The sequence below is a fragment of the Oncorhynchus clarkii genome, chromosome 19 (genome assembly GCF_045791955.1).
Source record: "Oncorhynchus clarkii lewisi isolate Uvic-CL-2024 chromosome 19, UVic_Ocla_1.0, whole genome shotgun sequence".
NCBI classification, from domain to species: domain Eukaryota; kingdom Metazoa; phylum Chordata; class Actinopteri; order Salmoniformes; family Salmonidae; genus Oncorhynchus; species Oncorhynchus clarkii.
Window position 1 is genome coordinate 26,984,947 of NC_092165.1, and position 19,260 is coordinate 27,004,206.

The 19,260-nt window shown below is 44.2% G+C and overlaps 1 protein-coding gene across 4 annotated transcripts in view; it reads left to right on the top strand.

Moving 5' to 3' along the window:
* LOC139374993 (ribosomal protein S6 kinase, polypeptide 5) overlaps window positions 1-18,923 on the top strand; it is a 42,277-nt gene extending 23,354 nt beyond the window's left edge. For 2 of the 4 annotated variants that reach the window (XM_071116316.1, XM_071116318.1), the window contains 8 exons: window positions 1,739-1,870; window positions 2,218-2,351; window positions 3,175-3,268; window positions 5,083-5,253; window positions 9,144-9,335; window positions 11,764-11,923; window positions 12,450-12,616; window positions 12,901-13,439. In XM_071116316.1, coding sequence (XP_070972417.1) covers window positions 1,739-1,870; window positions 2,218-2,351; window positions 3,175-3,268; window positions 5,083-5,253; window positions 9,144-9,335; window positions 11,764-11,923; window positions 12,450-12,616; window positions 12,901-13,308 — 1,458 coding nt within the window. In that variant the 3' untranslated portion in view covers window positions 13,309-13,439. Of the gene's footprint in view, window positions 1-1,738; window positions 1,871-2,217; window positions 2,352-3,174; window positions 3,269-5,082; window positions 5,254-9,143; window positions 9,336-11,763; window positions 11,924-12,449; window positions 12,617-12,900; window positions 13,440-16,149 lie in introns of those variants that run through there. The other 2 variants (XM_071116317.1, XM_071116319.1) reach the window with 2 other exon arrangements.
* The last annotated feature ends 337 nt before the right edge of the window (window positions 18,924-19,260 follow it).

A 19,260-nucleotide genomic window follows, 5' to 3' on the forward strand; every position in this document is an offset into this window, starting at 1 on the left:
AGCAGCCAACAAGTGTTCAGCATATGTGGGAACTCCTTCAAGACTGTTGGATAAGCATTCCAGGTGAAACTGGTTGAGAGAATACCAAGATTGTGCAAAGGGTGGCTACTTTGAAGAAGAATAAATATATTTTGATTTGTTTAACACTTTTTTTTGCTTAGTAATAATTCCAAATGTTATTTTATACTGTTGATGTATTCACTATTATTCAACCATGTAGAAAATAGGACAAATAAAAACCCTTGAATGAGTAGGCGTGTCCATACTTTTGACGGGTACTGTATATATTTGACTCCTCAGCTATTGACGTTGTTTAGAAACTCCTCAATAGCTTGCTTTAAAGTCAGTGCAAGCCCGTCTGTGTGTACATTGGTATTCAAATTGACTAAAGGGCTTTTCATTCAAGGCGTATAATTATAGCCATATGCAGTTCTGATGGACCTAACAGATGTGAATGACTATTTATGCTATAGTTTTGAACCATAATGTGTCCCAGAGCCCCTATTCATAAAGCATCTCTGAGCATGAGTGCAGATCGAGGATCCATTTTTGCCTTTTTAGATCATAATTATATGGACGGAGGGACCTGATCCTAGATCTGCACTCCTACACTGAGACACTTTATGAATGCAGCTGTGTGCCAGCTTTTGGTTGAGTGCCTGATTGATGTAGGCTATTGAGCAAAATCTCAGCTGTGATTGCCATGCCTTCTGGCTCCTCGAGCCTGGCTGATCAATAGGCCCATTTATAAGGGCTTCTCTCTCTTTTCTCTGCTGGAATAAAAGGTTACGGTTCCAGAGAATCACCATGTCTGCCTCAATTACGCCTTAAACCTATGATTGCCAACTTCATCTTGGCTTGTTTTATTTCATGCACGCAGCCCAAATTTCACATATACTAGAATTTGTAGGCTAGTCTTTATAATTTGACGCCAGGCCTGAGCAATTGCGTTAGAGAGAACTGCTGCTATCACAACTTTTAACTCTTGGGGGTCTGCGCTCCCGCCTCGCCTCACAAAACAAAATTAAATTGCATTAGAGCCCCGACGAGATGTAATTTCACAGCAGCGCAATCAGATATTGATGCCTGGCAATTAGGGTATTCTCATCCATCCGTCCATCCACAGCTCTTACTCTGCATGCATTCCACGCAGCTGTGTGTGTGTGTGTGCTAGCTAGCTAGCTCTGGGCCCTTCATAGTTGGAACCAGGCAGCACATCCCAATCCTGTCATAGATGACAGTTATAACAATGAGCACAGGTGGACCACCAATGAATGGCAGCCATTGTCATGCTCACGCCACAGTTGTTACAGGATTGATGGGTTATAATGTAGTTATTGAATGAAATAAACGCTGCATGCCTTTTCAGTAAAATGAAGAAAACTACGTTTTGAAGTTCAGATTTGAACACAACCTAGTCTACTTTGGTGTCGATGGCCATCTTATGCATCCACCATTGTTGCTGCAACAATGGTGAAAAGGACGTCTCAGCTCTATAATGTGAAGGGTATACCGTTGACCAGGTATATTATATTAAACCCACTTCTTGTTATGTGTGTCCTTTGTGCAGGGCTACTTGTTCATGGCCACCTCTCGCTTCACATTTCTGCTTCATGTAATACCCCCTCTCTCTGTCTCTCTGTCCTAGTTGCAGGGCTATTTGTTCATGGCCACCTCTCGCTTCATATTTCTGCTTCATATAATACCCCCTCTCTCTGTCTCTCTGTCCTGGTTACAGGGCTACTCGTTCATGGCCCCCTCCATCTTGTTCAAGTGGAACGCTGTAATGGACGACACACTACAGCTGTGTGGAGGATCAGGGTCACAGAGGCCGGGGTCTGCTGCTGTGGCCCGCAGCGCCATGATGAAGGTACACCTGTGTGTGTGTGTGTGTGTGTGTGTGTGTGTGTGTGTAGTACAGTTAGATGGATAGGGTTGTATTTATTCCCGCCACCTAAACACACTTAGCTTTAATAGCTTAGCTGCAGCCGCTAAGAAAGAGGAGTTTTCTCCCTAGAGCAACGCTTGCTTTCAATTGTTTTTGCATTCGTCTTTTCAGGTTTCAGTCCTTCCAGGAGTGAATCATTTAGCTACTGTATTTTTTAAAAATTATATTTTCAGCTTTGGCTCAGGTGTGGTGTTGACTAATTAGCGACTGATAGTGGCGTTATGAAAACAGCGTTCTTTGTGATTTGGTAAGACAATCTTCTCCTTTAGGACTCTCCGTTCTATATGAACTATGAGATGAACCTGAAGGACAATGCTCTGGGCGAGGGCAGCTTCTCCATCTGTAGGCAGTGCACCCACAAGAAGACTGGCCAGAAGTACGCTGTGAAAATCGTCAGCAAGAGGTACTGTACCATAGGCTAGCCTGGTTCCCAGATCTGTTTTGTGCTGCCATACTGTACCAGGCTAAGACCGGCCCTGCCCGGAGCTCACTGATGTGTGTTTATTGGGAGTTGGCTAGCTAACTAGATAAGACATTGTAGTATTATTTAATTTTTTTTGAACCCCATTGTTCAAATACTACATCAACTTTAGTTTAACAACTAGTGACCTAATCATGAGATTTTTGCCTCTTAGGGAGGCTAAAAGAGGCATAGTTGAGCCATAATCCAAGAGGAAGTTGTGTCACTTTACTGGAAACTTGAGGACATTACTTTGTGCTATAACATCCCATCGATGCCCTTCCAGTGAACACACACTGCCTTTCCAGCCCAAACTGCCTCAGTTTCATCACAAGCCGACTTTGAATCGCCATAATTTAAAAAATAAAATAAAAAAGGTTTGACTTTTTATACGATTTGAGATTCTTTTAAAAGTAGTTCAAAAATGTGTGTATAATTGTGACATTTTTCATTAACTTTTCAATTTAGCTGATTTTAAATAAAACAATTATTTTGGAGAAAATGTAGTGAGACATCCGTTAAACATCGAATTCAATTTGTTTGGTCTCACTCGATGTGATGTAAATTCCAGGCCACCAGACGTTGCGGAAGCGATTACAACACTTGTTGGCTGCTGGTGGATGAAGTGTGCCAACACTTCCCTGACAGGAATAGGCTTCAGTGGTGACACTGAACTTACGGGGGTGACACCTGTGACAGGTGCACACGTGACAGGCGACTCCTTCTGATGACACTTTGCGTCTCGTCTCTCCCATGTCCCCTCTAGGATGGAGGCCCAGACACAGAAAGAGATTGCAGCTCTGAAGCTCTGCGACGGCCACCCCAACATCGTCAAGACACACGAGATTTACCATGATCAGGTACATTTTATTGAACCTTATCTTTAAATGTTAGTCTCGTTTTAGATAACATCTCTTCTGTAAGCAGTGCCTGTTATCTTTGCTGTCTCTGCTATGCTGGTTAGACGTGCGTGCCGTGGAGTCAGTGGAAACATTGCATTACGTTATATTTCAGTCGTTCGGCAGACACTCGCTGGAATCACTGAAGTAGGCAAAAAAACAACAACCACATATTTTCATAGAACTTGTCATTACTTACAGTTTCTTCTCATCGAGATGATATCCTCTATTTTACCAGAGAGACCTGTTATCACAAGCGTTGCCAGTCAAAGCCCATCTTTAGAAATGGCCATTTTCTTTCCTAACCGAACTAGTGATCCTAAGACGAGACTAACGGCAGACGGCCTTATTAAGTCAGAGGTGGAACAGAGCAGATGAACGTGGAAGCGAGATTCCTCCTGGGACATTCTCCATCTCCCTCTTCTCTCCTTCATATCGTCCTATAATGAACACTACACTATACCCCCATATTTCAGTTTGTATACACTGCATTTTACTGCAGTACAGCAGCTGCACCACATACGGGCACATCCATTGTAGGTATAGATGAATTAACCTACACAGAGCATATTTCATGTCTGTATGTGGGCCTTTAGATCTCATGAAGGATTGGAGCTTGGTGAGAGAAGAAAGAAACTGTTTTCTCCTAATTGGGTCAAACGTGTGTGTGTGTGTGTGTGTGTGTGTGTGTGTGTGTGTGTGTGTGTGTGTGTGTGTGTGTGTGTGTGTGTGTGTGTGTGTGTGTGTGTGTGTGTGTGTGTGTGTGTGTGTGTGTGTGTGTGTGTGTGTGTGTGTGTGTGTGTGTGTGTGTGTGTGTGTGTGTGGCTGATATTGGCCATGTTCATTATCTGGGGCCCTTCAGGCCTAGGAGCAGCATTGTAGCTCTGATGAGCTCTGCTGGGTTGTTACTGTACTGTACCTCAGAGAGGGCTTGACCTAAATGGCACCATATTTCCTTTTTAAAGCACACTACTTTTGACCACAGCCCTGGTCCACTATAGGAGCCCTGGTCAAAAGTAGTGCACTATAAAGGGAGCCATTTAGAATTCAGGCAGACCGAGGGCTGTTAACTAGATCAAAGCAGAGCCGCCTTGCTGCGGCCCTCCTCTCCCATTCTGCGTTCCAATTCTACACCTTTTCTCCCAAAGTGTGCCCTTGCACACTCCCCGTCAATTGGGACACACACCACCTGCATGGAGAGTTGGGACATAGCCAATGGTGTCCAAGTGCATACTTTGGGAGAAGGGTGGAGAATTGGGATGCAGGCCACCTTCCCGCCCCTTCCCTCTCTCTCTCTCTTTGTTCCCCTCTTCGAGCACTAATGAGAAAGCCTACTCTACCCGGCTGCAGTGCCACAGACAGACGTAGGTACATTATTCTCTAGCCTCTTTATCAGGGTCCTTTCACTTCAGCCACTCTGTTCTGGTTTCATCTCTCCATCACCGTGACATCTGTATTGTTATCAGGACATGTTTCATACAAAATAGAAATGTGGACTCAGGGTTTCTACCGTTTTGAGTTTTCCAAACAATTCCCGCTATTGTATAACCACAGCCTTGGGCTCGGAGCAATCGATCACATGAATTCCATAAAGCGTGACGTTTCCTACTTTGTATGACCTCCAATATTTATTTATTTTTAAAGTTAGAAAATACAGTTTTATACGTCCATATAGGAACTATGAGCCGTTGGTCAACATGACGGTAAGGCTCTCTCTGGAGACCCTATGAGTAAGTGTGTGTGTAACTTGCTGTGTCTCTCCTTCTCCCCTCCAGCTGCATACGTACCTGGTGTTGGAGCTGCTGCGTGGTGGAGAGCTGCTGGAGAGGATCCGGAGGAAGCAGCACTTCAGTGAGACTGAGGCCAGCCGCATCATGAGGAGACTGGTGTCAGCCGTCAGCCACATGCACGATGTAGGAGTGGTGCACAGGGACCTCAAGCCAGAGGTACTACTATTGAGAGAATGACTGTCGCCTCTCATTGCGGCTACGGAAGTTCAAGGCCGACTGTGGTACTGCAGGCATTGTTTGCGGGAAAACGGGATTCCCCCATTATAGAGAATGGAAAAAATCTTTGTGGCCAATCTTTGTGTGAATACAATACAAATGAAATTGTAGACCGTCATGGTACCAATCGTTGCTTCTAATACACCAGATGTATGTCCTTGAACCGGTTATTTGAAAATCACACACTGAAGAAGTTATTAAGGTTATTTTATTTGCTAATGGCGGCCTGCAGCACCCCGGTCGGCCTTCAACTTGACTTACTCAATGAGGGGGCATAACTGAACTAGCCTGTAATGTCACTTCCTGGAGTAGCTCAAACTGCGCATGTTATGTCTCCATGAGACGCCATCTTAACTGACTTAATTTGGCTTCAATGTGCTATTGAGTCTTCACATAGGAATGAAGGGTGCCAAGTAATCGATGGCTTTCTCCATTTATACACACTGTCATTGGTACTACTCAACCGTCTAGGCTGCTCCCAGACCTGTGGTCCTCTGTAGCTCAGTTGGTAGAGCATGACTCTTGCTGCACCAGTATAGTGGGTTTGATTCCCCTGACCACCTGTACGTAAAATGTATGCATGAGTTTAGTCTCTTGGATGAAAGCATCTGCTAAATGGCATGTAAACTCAACAAAAAAAGAAACATCCTCTCGCTGTCAACTGCATTTATTTTCAGCAAATTTAACATGTGTAAATATTTGTTTGAACATAACAAGATTCAACAACTGAGACATAAACTGAACAAGTTCCACAGACATGTGACTAACAGAAATGTAATAATGTGTCCCTGAACAAAGGTGGGGATCAAAAGTAACAGTCAGTATCTGGTGTGGCCACCAGCTGCATTAAGTACTGCAGTGCATCTCCTCCTCATGGACTGCACCAGATTTGCCAATTCTTGCTGTTTGATGTTACCCCACTCTTCCACCAAGGCAAGTTCCCGGACATTTCTGGGGGGAATGGCCCTAGCCCTCACCCTCCGATCCAAAAGGTCCCAGACGTGCTCAATGGGATTGAGATCCGGGCTCTTCGCTAGCCATGCCAGAACACTGATATTCCTGTCTTGCAGGAAATCACTAGGAATGAGCAGTATGGCTGGTGGCATTGTCATGCTGGAGGGTCATGTCAGGATGAGCCTGCAGGAAGGGTACCACATGAGGGAGGAGGAAGTCTTCCCTGTAACGCACAGCATTGAGATTGCCTGCAGTGACGACAAGCTCAGTCCGATGATGCTGTGACACACCGCCCCAGACCATGACGGACCCTCCACCTCCAAATCGATCCCGCTCCAGAGTACAGGCCTCGGTGTAACGCTCATTCTTCGACGATAAGCGCAAATCCGACCATCGCCCCCGGTGAGACAAAACCGAAGTGAAGAGCACTTTTTGCCAGTCCTGTCTGGTCCATCGACGGTGGGTTTGTGCCCTCAGTCCAGCCTCTCTCAGCCTATTGTGGACAGTCTGAGCACTGATGGAGGGATTGTGCATTCCTGGTGTAACTCGGGCAGTTGTTGTTTCCATCCTGTACCTGTCCCACAGGTGTGATGTTTGAATGTACCGATCCTGTGCAGGTGTTGTTACACGTGGTCTGCCATTGCGAGGATGACCAGCTGTCCGTCCTGTCTCCCTGTAACGCTCTCTTTGGCGTCTCACAGTACGGACATTGTAATTTCTTGCCCTGGCCACATCTGCAGTCTTCATGGCTCCTTGTAGAATGCCTAAGGCACGTTTTCCAGCAGGGACCCTGGGCATCTTTCTTTTTGTGTTTTTCAGAGTCAGTAGAAAGGCCTCTTTAGTGTCCTAAGTTTTCATAACTGTGCCCTTATTTGACTGCCGTCTGTAAGCTGTTAGTGTCTTAACGACTGTTCCACAGGTGCATGTTCATTAATTGTTTATGGTTCATTGAACAAGCATGGGAAACGGTGTTTAAACCCTTTACAATGACGATCTGTTAAGTTATTTGGATTTTTACGAATTATCTTTGAAAGACCGGGTCCTGAAAAGGGGACGTTTATTATCTTTATGGGCTGGCCATATTGCGCAAACAGATCTGGGATCAGGCTGTTGAACCCCTGGAAGTAAAGAACTTGAGGGATACTCCCAACTTATCCTGATGATCTCTATGTATGGTCTAGCTAAATACAGTGCGTTCAGAAAGTATTCTGACCCCTGGACTTTTTCCACATTTTGTTACGTTACAGCCTTACGTTTTTTTACCTGCATCAATCTACACAATACCCCATAATGACAAGGTAAAAACAGGTTTTTAGACATTTTTGCACATTTATTACAAGTAAAAAACAAATCACTTTTACATAAATATTTAGACCCCTTTACTTAGTACTTTGTTGAAGCACCTTTTGGAAGCGATTACAGCCTCGAGTCTTCTTGGGTATGACACTACAAGCTTGGCACACCTGTATTTGGGGAGTTTCTCCCGTTCTTCTCTGCAGATCCTCTCAAGCTCTCGGGTTGGATGGGGAGCATCGCTGCACAGCTGTTTTCATGTCTCTCCAGAGATGTTTGATCGGGTTCAAGTCCGGGTTCTGGCTGGGCCATTCAAGGAAATTGAGACTTGTCCTGAAGCCACTCCTGCATTGTCTTGGCTGTGTGCTTAGGGTCATTGTCCTGTTGGAAGTTGAACCTTCGCCCCAGTCTGAGGTCCTGAGAGCTCTGGAGCAGGTCTTCATCAATAATATCTCTGTTCTTTGCTCTGTTCATCTTGCCCTCAACCCTGACTAGTCTCCCAGTCCCTGAAAAACATCCCCAAAGCATGATGCTGCCACCACCATGCTTCACTTTAGGGATGGGGCCAGGTTTCCTCCAGACGTGGCGCTTGGCATTCAGGCAAAATAGTTTTAATCTTGGTTTTATCAGACTAGAGAGTCTTGTTTCTCATGGTCTGAGAGTCCTTTAGGTGCCTTTTAGCAAACTCCAAGCGGGCTGTCATGTGGCTTTTACTGAGGAGTGGCTTCTTTATGGTACAGTGGTCTGTCCACTTTACCATAAAGACCTGAGTGCTGCAGAGATGGTTGTCCTTCTGGAAGGTTCTCCCATCTTCACAGAGTGACCATCGGGTTCTTGGTCACCTCCCTGAACAAGGCCCTTCTCCCCAGATTGCTCAGTTTGGCTGGGGTGCCCTTCCCCAGATCTGTGCCTCTACACAATCCTTTCTCGGCACTCTAAGGACAATTCCTTCAACCTCATGGCTTGGTTTTTGCTCTGACATGCGCTGTCAATTGTGGGACATTTTATAGACAGGTGTGTGCCTTTCCAAATCAATTGAATTTACCACAGGTGGACTCCCAAGTTGTAGAAACATGAAGGCTGACCAATGGAAACAGGATCCACCTGAGCTCCATTTCGTGTCTCATAGCAAAGGGTCTGAATACTTTATGTACATTTTTATTTGTAATAAAGTTGCAACAAAAAATGACCTGTTTTTGCTTTGTCAGTATGGGGGTATTGTGTGTAGATTTGAGGAAAATTTTTATTTAATCCATGTTGAAATAAGGCTGTAACGAAACAAGATAAGGGGAAGGGACTGAATCCTTTCCAAATGTGCTGTACATGTTCATTGCATATGAATAGAATATAACGATCAAAGGCTTGAATGAAGCATGATATATATATATTTTTTTTGTTAACGCTTATTTTCTCCATCTGGCCAAATGGAACTGAAGCTGGCCCTTTAAAAGTGGTGCATCTCATCCTTCCTGTCATTAATGGACTAGAAATGGTAACGGGTGTGCCATTTGAGATTGCAATTATGCATTCAAATAGACTCTGGAGCAATAACAGAAACCTGTTTCTCTCTTAACCCCGTTCAGAACTTGCTGTTCACAGACGAGAGTGAGAACTCTGAGATAAAGATCATAGACTTTGGCTTCGCCCGGCTGAAGCCCCCAGACAACCAGCTGCTGAAGACGCCGTGTTTCACCCTGGCCTACGCCGCGCCGGAGATCCTCAAATACGACGGCTACGACGAGTCATGTGACCTCTGGAGCCTGGGCGTCATCCTGGTGAGTGGAGGTGGTACAGAGAAGGAGTGAGTCCTTATACCCTTTAAATACGTTGAAGATCCAAGGTTCCTTCCCTTAGAACGTCTCCTCCAATTGGGTTTTGAGAAGGATGTCGGGGTGTTCCGAATCCAACCGGAGCCTTTATCTGTACCAATAGCTGCACTTCTGGTAGATCTTGTGTTTCATTGATTCAATACAGCTACACAAATTCTAGCTTGATTCAGCAGTTTTATGTTGGGAGTTTTTGTCAAGGCCATTCACAAGGGAAGTTGTTCCGGTGTTTTCTGTATCCTGTGTTATGTGGTTAGGGCCTGTCTGATACCCATCTATATGTTTTATTCAGTACGAATAACATGCTGCTGTTGTGTCCGGGGGTGTGCTGTGCTGCTGACACGCATCAATATTCACCACTAAACGACGATCTACCAGCAGCACTTAGCTTTATTTATACTGTACATTTCAGATATGAATGCAACGCAATGCGCTTCACAGGGGAAAACAAGTTTCAAAAAAACAATGAAAATATATATTTTTTTTTATTACACAACAAATAACATAAGAGGATAAACTAAAGAATAACAAAAACTGAAAGACAAAAAAAAGCACCCTAAGGAAAAGCGAAGCTAAAAATGTTTTTTAAGATTTCTTAATTATGTCCACTGATTCGGCCTGCCTCAGGTTCTCTCTGGCAGGCTATTCCAGAGGCTGGGGGCATAATAACTAAAGGCTGCCTCTCCATGCCTCTTGGTCCTAGGCTTCGGGATAGTTAAAAGGCCAGAGGACCTGAGGGACCTACTGGGTACAGAACTTAAAGGCATTATTGGGGTGCACAATCGTAGATTGATTGACAAACCAATAGAATAATCTTCAAATGTATTCTAAAACTCCAGTGCAGAGACCTTTTTTAAAACCGGTGTAATGTGTGTTCTCTGTGTGGTCTTGGTCAGTACCCGTGCTGCAGCATTCTGTATGGCATTCTCTTAAAGACCAGACTGGAGAGCATTACAGTAGTCAAGCCGCCTTGTAATAATGAGTCCCTCTATCAGCCTGAGATTGCCAAGACGCTGCCGTTTCTATGTTCCTCAAGTGGGGATAAAATGTGCTTTGGTCACATTCCTAATGTGTGTTTCGAAATTGAGTTCAGAATCTAAAATGACACCTAGGTTGTTTTTTTTACCTGGTGTTTTATCTTTATTGCCTGTGAATTCAGATGTGCGGCTAGATTCTCTGTGTGCTTTGGCTCCAACAATAAGTACCTCAGTCTTGTCTTGATTTAGCTGGAGGAAGTTGTGAGCCATCCAAGTATTTAAATCACTAATACAGTATAATTTATTTGTGGTGCCAAAATCCTCTGGTGACACAAATGTAAAGTTGTGTATCGTCTACGTAGCAGTGGAAATCAATGCCATGCTTTGTGATGATGCAACCATTTATAAACTCAACAGTACCGGACCCAAAATCGAACCTTGTGGAACGCCGCATGTGATAACTATTTTTCTCTTGAGTTATGTTGACAAAAAAAACCTCTTGACCGGTCATAGGCCTAGCCAGAGCAGAGCGGGTCATTTAATTTGTTCATTTTGATCGTAACTCCAAATATGAGGGTTTCTTACTCCTTTGTTTACAAACTAGAAGAATGTAAACAAAATGATGTATTGCGTCAAAAGATGGTTAAACGATCTCTTGGATGTCCTGGGCTGTCAGCCTTCGTATAGAAAGCACTGTTTATGACTTGGAGAAGGGTTGCAAGTGCCCTAGCCCCATCCCTCAGCTGATTTAAAAAATATTTTTTTTAATCGCAGACTGTAGCTTTTAATACTTTTCTGTGGCCACAGGAGGCTGTGGCATTGCTTCCTGCCAGTGGAAATGTCAGTGTAATTCAATGGCCATCTGAAGAGAATAAGAATGAAGAGGGGAGGTTCGAGTGAGTGAGGGGGATGGATGGAGAGTGATAGGAAAGAGAGCGAGACGAGAGGTGAGAGGAAGAAGAGTAGAGAGAGGAAGAGCGAGTTCTCTGCATGTCCTTTCAAGCGTGCAGCCTCAGTCCTCTCTCGCTCTCTCTCGCTCTGCGCGTTGGCCCCTGGGGGTAGAGTATAGTAGTGTGCTGGCTGTGTGTACAGAGCTGTGATGTGACGCTTCCTGACAGACCAGGCTCTGTATAGCAGAGTGCCCTGGAAGCATAGCAAGCCGATGAGCGGACGCCCCAGAGACAGACAGACACATGCACGGCCAAAACGTCTGTTTAATGAGGTATTAGAAACTGGGCCAACCTTAATCGGGCTTAGATCAAGTGAGCGTACACCCAGTACATGACTTAGTAAGACGTGGAGACAACATGTATACACAACGTCATCATATAGGCCACATGTAGGATTCCAAAATCTGTATTATTATGTTTAGAATGTGTTTTATTACGATTATGTTCCAGTACACCATGCTGTCGGGTCAGGTGCCATTCCAGTGTCAGGGGAAGAGTTTGACCCACACCAGCGCTGAAGAGATCATGAGGAAGATTAAACAGGGAGACTTCTCCTTCGAGGGCGAGGCCTGGAGGAGTGTCTCGCAGCAGGCCAAGGACCTTATACAAGGTGAGCATGGGGGGGGGGGGGGGGTTGAAAGGTCAGAAGATATGACGTCAACTTCGGGAATGCTTTGCTGCAAGGTGAAGGCTGCGTTGGTTTCACTTACTGAATAACTCCGGTAATTACTCTGCGTGTGTTTTTCTTGTTGTTCACCCCTAGTTTGGTGAAAACATTTTTGTAAATGAGTTGATGTGTGAGTCGACCTTAGTGTCCTCTGGATGGAGGTGTAACTCCTCGAGAGTTCAGCGTGTCTCTGGTGCTGCTGCTCACCAGCGGTGGTGTCTGTAATGTTCACCTGGTGTCTGTCTGGTCCAGGGCTCTCCAACCTTGTTCCTGGAGAGCTAGGTTTCTCACTCCAACCCTAATCTAGCACGCCTGGCTCTAATAGTTGGCTGGTTGATAAGCGGAATCAGGTTTGTTCCAGCTGCGGTCGGAGAGAACCTACATGAGGATAGCTCTCCAGGAACATGGATTCTGTGTTGACATACAGTATTAGTGCTTGTAATATCCATCGCTGGTGTGGTACCTATAGAGCTGCTGACAGTGGACCCAGACAAGCGTATCAAGATGTGTGGTCTGAGGTACAACGCCTGGCTCCAAGACGACAGCCAGCTCTCCTCCAACCCTCTGATGACCCCAGACATCCTGGGCTCCTCCACCACCGTGTCCGTACACACCTACGTCAAGGCTACCTTCAACGTGAGCTTTATTCATTCAATCGGGGGGGGGGGCGCGCATGAGTGAATGACAGGGTTGGCATTAGACGAGGCAAGGAGAGTGTTTGAGAATATCCAATATCCCCGTTTCAGTTCTTCCAAAAGGGATGGGTGATGGCGGGTATAAATCCAGTGTGTTTATTGTAGTTTCCTATTGTTGATTTCTTGTTTGTAATTGTGTTTATGGACCCCCCCCCCCCCTTGCATTGGCTGCTGCCAAGGCAATTCTTGTTGTTTTTATTGTGGTCTTGGGTTCTGCTTCTCCAGGCGTTCAACAAGTGTAAGCGGGAGGGTTTCCGTCTGCAGACGGTGGACAAGGCCCCGCTGGCCAAGAGGAGGAAGATGAAGAAGACCAGCACCAGCACAGAGACCAGGAGCAGCTCCGGTGAGAGCACCCACTCCTCTTCCTCCTCTTCCCAGTCCCACCAGGACACCCACTCCTCTTCCTCCTCCTCCCAGACCCACCAGGACACCCACTCCTCTTCCTCCTCCCAGACCCACCAGGACACCCACTCCTCTTCCTCCCAGACCCACCAGGTGAAGACGAGTGGAGACCCCAACCCTCCACCCCAGCCCTCCAACACCACCCCTGTCACGACACCCCTCGCCCTGGGCTCAGACAGTGACCCTGCCCCGGAACGCCCGCGCCCTCCAGCCTTCCACTTCTCACAATGAGAGACAGGCGGTGTATTAAAAGGGGATCAGCCTGAGCACGGCTGATTCGCTAATCTTAATTTGTAGGTCAGTCTTTCTGTGCGGTCACATGCGGTCGATCTCAAAACACGCACTGAGCGAGCGAGGGGAAAGAAGGCCTGCGCCGTCAGAAAGATGGCTGGACGGACGGCAGGGAGAACCCTCTATTGTTCTCTCCCTCTCTTGCTCTCCTTCCATGGCAGCTCGCAGTCAATCAGTCACACGCATGGACAGCGCACGCACGCACGCCTCCAAAACTGAGCATGCAGCGGGAGCAGGAACCACCTCTCGGTCATTGCTAGCAGTAGACACACGCCAAATGATAAGGGCTGCTCTATGGATTCAGGGCTAGACAGCGGCGAGAACCCTCTACAACCACAACTCTGTTTCAGTCATGTCTTTTTGTTTGTTAGTTTGTCAGGTTTAGTAGATGGTCGTCCTGGTTGTGTTTCTTGGTCTCTTTTTATACTGGTATGATGCGTTATTTAAAAAATGGGCCGCTAAGCCACAAGTACTGCAGCTTCTCACATTGGGGTGAACCTCTCGTTTTTAAAGCGGAGCACATATATTTTGCAGGATTTTATGTATGACAATAATGCAGACCGAAATTCTTTCTTCTTTTTGTGTTAAACAGCTGTGAACCATTAATAAGTTATGATAGATGGAAATGCTCAGACCACCAACCTGAGATCTAGAACCCCCCCCCCCCCCCTGAGATCTAGAACCCCCCCCCCCCCCTGAGATCTAGACCCACCCCCCCCCTGAGATCTAGACCCAGTGTCACCTCATTGCAAAACGTTTCAATGGCAGGTTGATGTTATGTTTCAGGCCTAGTCAGTGTTTTGTTGTGGACGACAAATAGTAGGGTAGGATCCTCATATACATCAACTTGTCTTGAAGGTGGCAGGGGAGTTACAAGTACTGTGTCAAAAATCTCTGCCTTTTCTACATTAGATGCTGTCTCCTGCCCTTGTCTCTGTCTGTCTGTCGTTTTAGAACACCTACTCATTCAAGTGTTTTTCTTTTGACAAATTTCTACATTGTAGAATAATAGTGAAGACATCAAAACTGAAATAACACAAATGGAATCATGTAGTAACCAAAAAAGTGTTCCAAAAATCAAAATAGATTTTATATTGGAGATTCTTCATATAGCCACCCTTTGCCTTTGACAGCTTTGCACACTTGGCATTCTCTCAACCAGCTTCATGAGGTAGTCACCTGGAATGCATTTCAATTAACAGGTGTGCCTTAAAAGTTAATTTGTGGAATTTATTTCCTTTAATGAGCCAATCAGTTGTGTTGTGACACGGTAGGGGTGGTGTACAGAAGAGAGCCTTGTTTAGTAAAATACCAAGTCCATATTATGGCAAAAACCGCTCAAATAAGCAAATAGAAATGACAGTCTGACTGACCTTCATGTCTTAAAGTAACAATCTGGAAAATTTCAAGAACTTGAAAGTTTCTTAAGTGCAATTGCAGAAACCATTATAGCGCTATGATGAAACTGGCTCTCATGAGGACAGGAATGGAGGACCACCACAGGAATGGAAGACCTAGAGTTACCTCTGCTGCAAAGGATAAGTTCATTACAGTTACCAGCCTCAGAAATTGCAGCCCAAATAAATGCTTCACAGAGTTCAAGTAACGGACGCATCTCAACATCAACTGTTCAGAGGAGACTGCGTGAATTAGGCCTTCATGGTCAAATTTCTGCAAAGAAACCACTACTAAAGGACACCAGTAATAAGAAGAGACTTGCTTGGGCCAAGAAACACGAGCAATGGACATTAGAATGGTAGAATCTGTCCTTTGGTCTGAGGAGTCCAAATTAGAGATTTTTGGTTCCAACCGCTGTGTCTTGGTGAGACGCAGAGTAGGTGAACGGATGATCTCTGCATGTGTATTTCCCACTGTGAAGCATGGAGGAGGTGGTGTGGGGGTGCTTTGCTGGTGACACTGTCTGATTTTGTTTTGAATTCAAGGCACACTTAAACAGCATTGCTACCACAGCATTCTGTAGCTGTAGCTGTTTTGCGCTTAGTGGGACTGTTATTTGTGTTTCAACAGGGTAATGACCCCACACACCTCCAGGATGTGTAAGGGCTATTTGACCAAGAAGGAGAGTGATTGAGTGTTGTATTAGATGACCTGGCCTCCACAATCACCCGACCTCAACCAAATTGAGATGGTTTGGGATGAGTCGGACTGCAGAGTGAAGGAAAAGCAGCCAACAAGTGCTCAGCATATTTATTTATTTTGACCTTTATTTAACTAGGCAAGTCAGTTAAGAACAAATTCTTATTTTCAATGACAGCCTAGGAACAGTGGGTTAACTGCTTGTTCAGGGGCAGAATGACAGATTTGTACCTTGTCAGCTCGGGGATATGAACTTGCAAACTTTCGGTTACTAGTCCAACGCTCTAACCACTAGGCTACCCTGCCGGGTGGCTATATGTGGGAACTTCTTCAAGACTGTTGGAAAAGCATTCCAGGTGAAGCTGGTTGAGAGAATGCCAGGACTGTGCAAAGGGTGGCTATTTTGAAGAATCTCAAATATAAAATATATTTTGATTTAAGATTTTTTGGGGGATTACAATATGATTTCATATGTGTTATTTCATAGTTTTAATGTCTTTGCTATTAATCTTCAAAATATAAAATAGTAAAAATAAATAAGAACCCTTGAATGAGTAGGTGTGTCCAATCTTGACTGGTACTCTGTCTGGCTCTGCTTCAGACTACTACAAACAGTTCACTGGTTGCTATTTTTGTAGAAACATAAATGAATCTCCTTTCATCGTGTCTTTCTCTGTATTCTAGTGTTGCAGGACTGAGATAATGGTTGGTTGGCGTTCTTGGGACACGCACTGTGGTTTGAACTCTTGTGATGCACATCTTGACATGTTGCTTTGCGAAGAGCGCCTCGACCTGGCTTTCTTTATCTACTTGAGTAGTTAGAAGCGGCATTCTGTGTGGAAACACACTTTTAGGTAGCGGCCTGTTAAGATCTGCATGCGATGTTTCCTTTCTATGCAAGTACTCACATGTTTCCCCATCCGACTCGTATTGGTGAGGATACTTCCTGTCTGAATATCTGTATGACACTGTCTGACTGTCAGAGGCGTGAACTTGTTTATTTCTAGACAACGGGGCACAGGGACTTTTCAGCTTGCTTTTTGGATTGAGGGCTTCATTTGAACTCAGTTCATGCTGAAACCATAAATATATTATTGCTCTCCCCATTTCATGCAGTCCACTCCAAAAAAGGTCTGAACCTATAGCTTGATATGTCAACAGGGAACACTGTTTACACACACACACACACACACATGCACTTCTCAGTTTCATGGACTAAAAGGCTGAACCCTAGAAGCTAAATAGTACAAAGCTCTTCTCTTCTCCTGACTTCATTCTACATGAGTTCCCTCCCTCCTTCTTTTCTGCCCCATTAAACCTAAAGTTGTTTGGGTCTATTAATAGACTAGAGAGCACAACTCACAGAAGAGAGGAAGCAGGGGATGGGAGGACCGGAAGAGGGGGGGGGTTTAAGGAGAACGGAAGGGAGGAGAGGAAGGAGTGTGTCCTATATTGAACTCTCCTTTGGGAGCTGGGAGTCTGCTGTAGTGCTGGCCTGTTTGTTCCAGAAAGGGAAATGCTCAACTCTCTCGCGGTTTCGTGTCATTTTAGGTCAGACTCGCTCCAAGCTGACTTGTCTTTTTATTAACATCATCTTCACACTTCACACCCAAAAGTTTTTGTTCCCAATTTAGTTTGTAATGTGCATCCTCACTCAATAGCTATGCTATTTTGAAATAAGCTCGACCCCCCCCCCCCCCCCCCCTGTTGCCAGGTGAGTCCTGTGCCTGAGGGCTGAGGCACTTGGTTCTCTCCCATCCCACTACATTCAATGCTATTGGTGGTACAGACAGACACATCCCACATTGTCATGGGCATGGTTCTCTGGAGCTTGTCTTCCTGAATAGTACTGTAGCGGTGGGTCCTTTCAAAAGACTATATCTGAAATATCCAACCTTCTAACATGCAAATCAGCTTTAATATTATCGACCTTTGCACTTTTGATATATTTTTTTTTACAATGTTTTTTTTTTTGTGTGTGTGTGGGGGGGAATTCAATTGATGGTTTGTTCACGGTAGATAATTGTCCTCCATTTGGAATGGAACATCAGTCAATGTAATTTATGACACTACTGCTTACCCCTTTAGTTACTGCAAGGGCATACGTAGCCTAGCCATCACTGTGAACACAATACCTGTGTGTTTGGGCCATTTGACATGCGGTATATGGTTTGGTCACTTAATACACCATCATTCAGGTGTGCAGGCCAGCCAAACCATGGATGTTCTCCGATACGGCATTATGTTATGAACTGAAGAGCATAGCGGTGTTCTGGGTATTTTTCTATATTGTCTACCCATGTAAAATGATGGTGTGTGTGTGTGTGTATATGCGCTGTTGTTCGCTGTGAATCCGGTCCTATTGTTTTAGTCCTGTTAAAATAGATGAATCTTACATGCATCCTAAATTAGAAAATAATTTGTTCAACAGATGTGGTTTATGTGTTTTGGTTTGATCCCGAGTTTCGTAAGAGAAGATTTCCTGGGGCTGTTCTAATTCTGAACTCTACAAGGGACATTTTCTTACTTCAAAAACGAGGAACCATGAAAACAACACCTGTGCATTTGATTTGAATAGCTTTAGCATCATAGAACATGTATTTATTTACATTTGTGTTGTCTATCAAAATAAAATGTAATTCCTTTTTGTATTCTTATTTGAAAGTTAACTGTAAATTATGTCTAAGTTAAGCAAAGGGCACTCCGTAGTTTTAAGATGACATGTCCAACGGCAGCCACAAGAGGGCAGCGTCGACCAGCTCCTGGCTCTAATGAACTGGTACTGAGGGACCATCCTAATTCTCTTCTCTGTAGCTCATTATCCACTCACTGTGCAACATTAGTGACTATATTTTATATTTATCCATAGAAAAAGGCTTTAAGAAAATATTTGGAAGAAGTTATTTCATGGCTATTATATCAAATCTGTAAATTTTATCTAGCTGGGCTAGAAATTGTATTTGCGTTAAGAGTCATAGAAGTTAGGTAGATGCGTGTACATTTAAGAAATAACGAAAATAATAACCGTATTTTTCTTTGTCCTAATGCTGTAAATACTTTAATTATGCTACGCCATAAGATTCTAAACGGTATGACTTTCAAAAATATATATAATTCAACTGCATTGGATACAATGCAGTGGGTTGTCTTGAAATGTGAACTTTTACAGAGGGAGAATGACATTGAATACTAATAGTTTTTTTTTTTTAAGCAATGAATTTTGATGTGATTTCTACTGTGTTTTGTTTTGTCAGGAAAATAAGGTTAACGTTTTGTGTGTGTGACCCTTGTATTGTATTGTATTGCATTGCATTGTTTTGGGTGAGAACGAGTTGAATCAACTCGCATATTATCATTGGAAGGGAGTGTGTTTTGTTTCGTAAACCAATCCTGTTGGTATTGCTTGTTTGTGGTTTGTTTAATATATCTGTTTAAATAAATGTTTATTTAAAAAAAAACGTGAAGGGCATTAAGGTTTTATTCTTTTATATAGAAAATAATGTAATACTGTAAAATATCTAAGTTCAAGTCTTGTGGTACGAATGTTTTGGTAAAACACAGCTAAATCCGGCTGTACCATTTAATTAACTAATTTGGCAGAGATGAATATTAAAAGGAATTGATGTCTGATTATTTAGTTACGTCATAGTGACTTGGTTCAGTAGAGATTGTTTCACATTCTCAGTAGTTCGAAGCTAAGCATGGAGAAGTCCATATTTATAAACTATTTCCTGCCAATAGTTACTGTTCAGTATCTGGACAGCAGAGGGGGCTCGGTGTCTGTGGCTCTGTCAG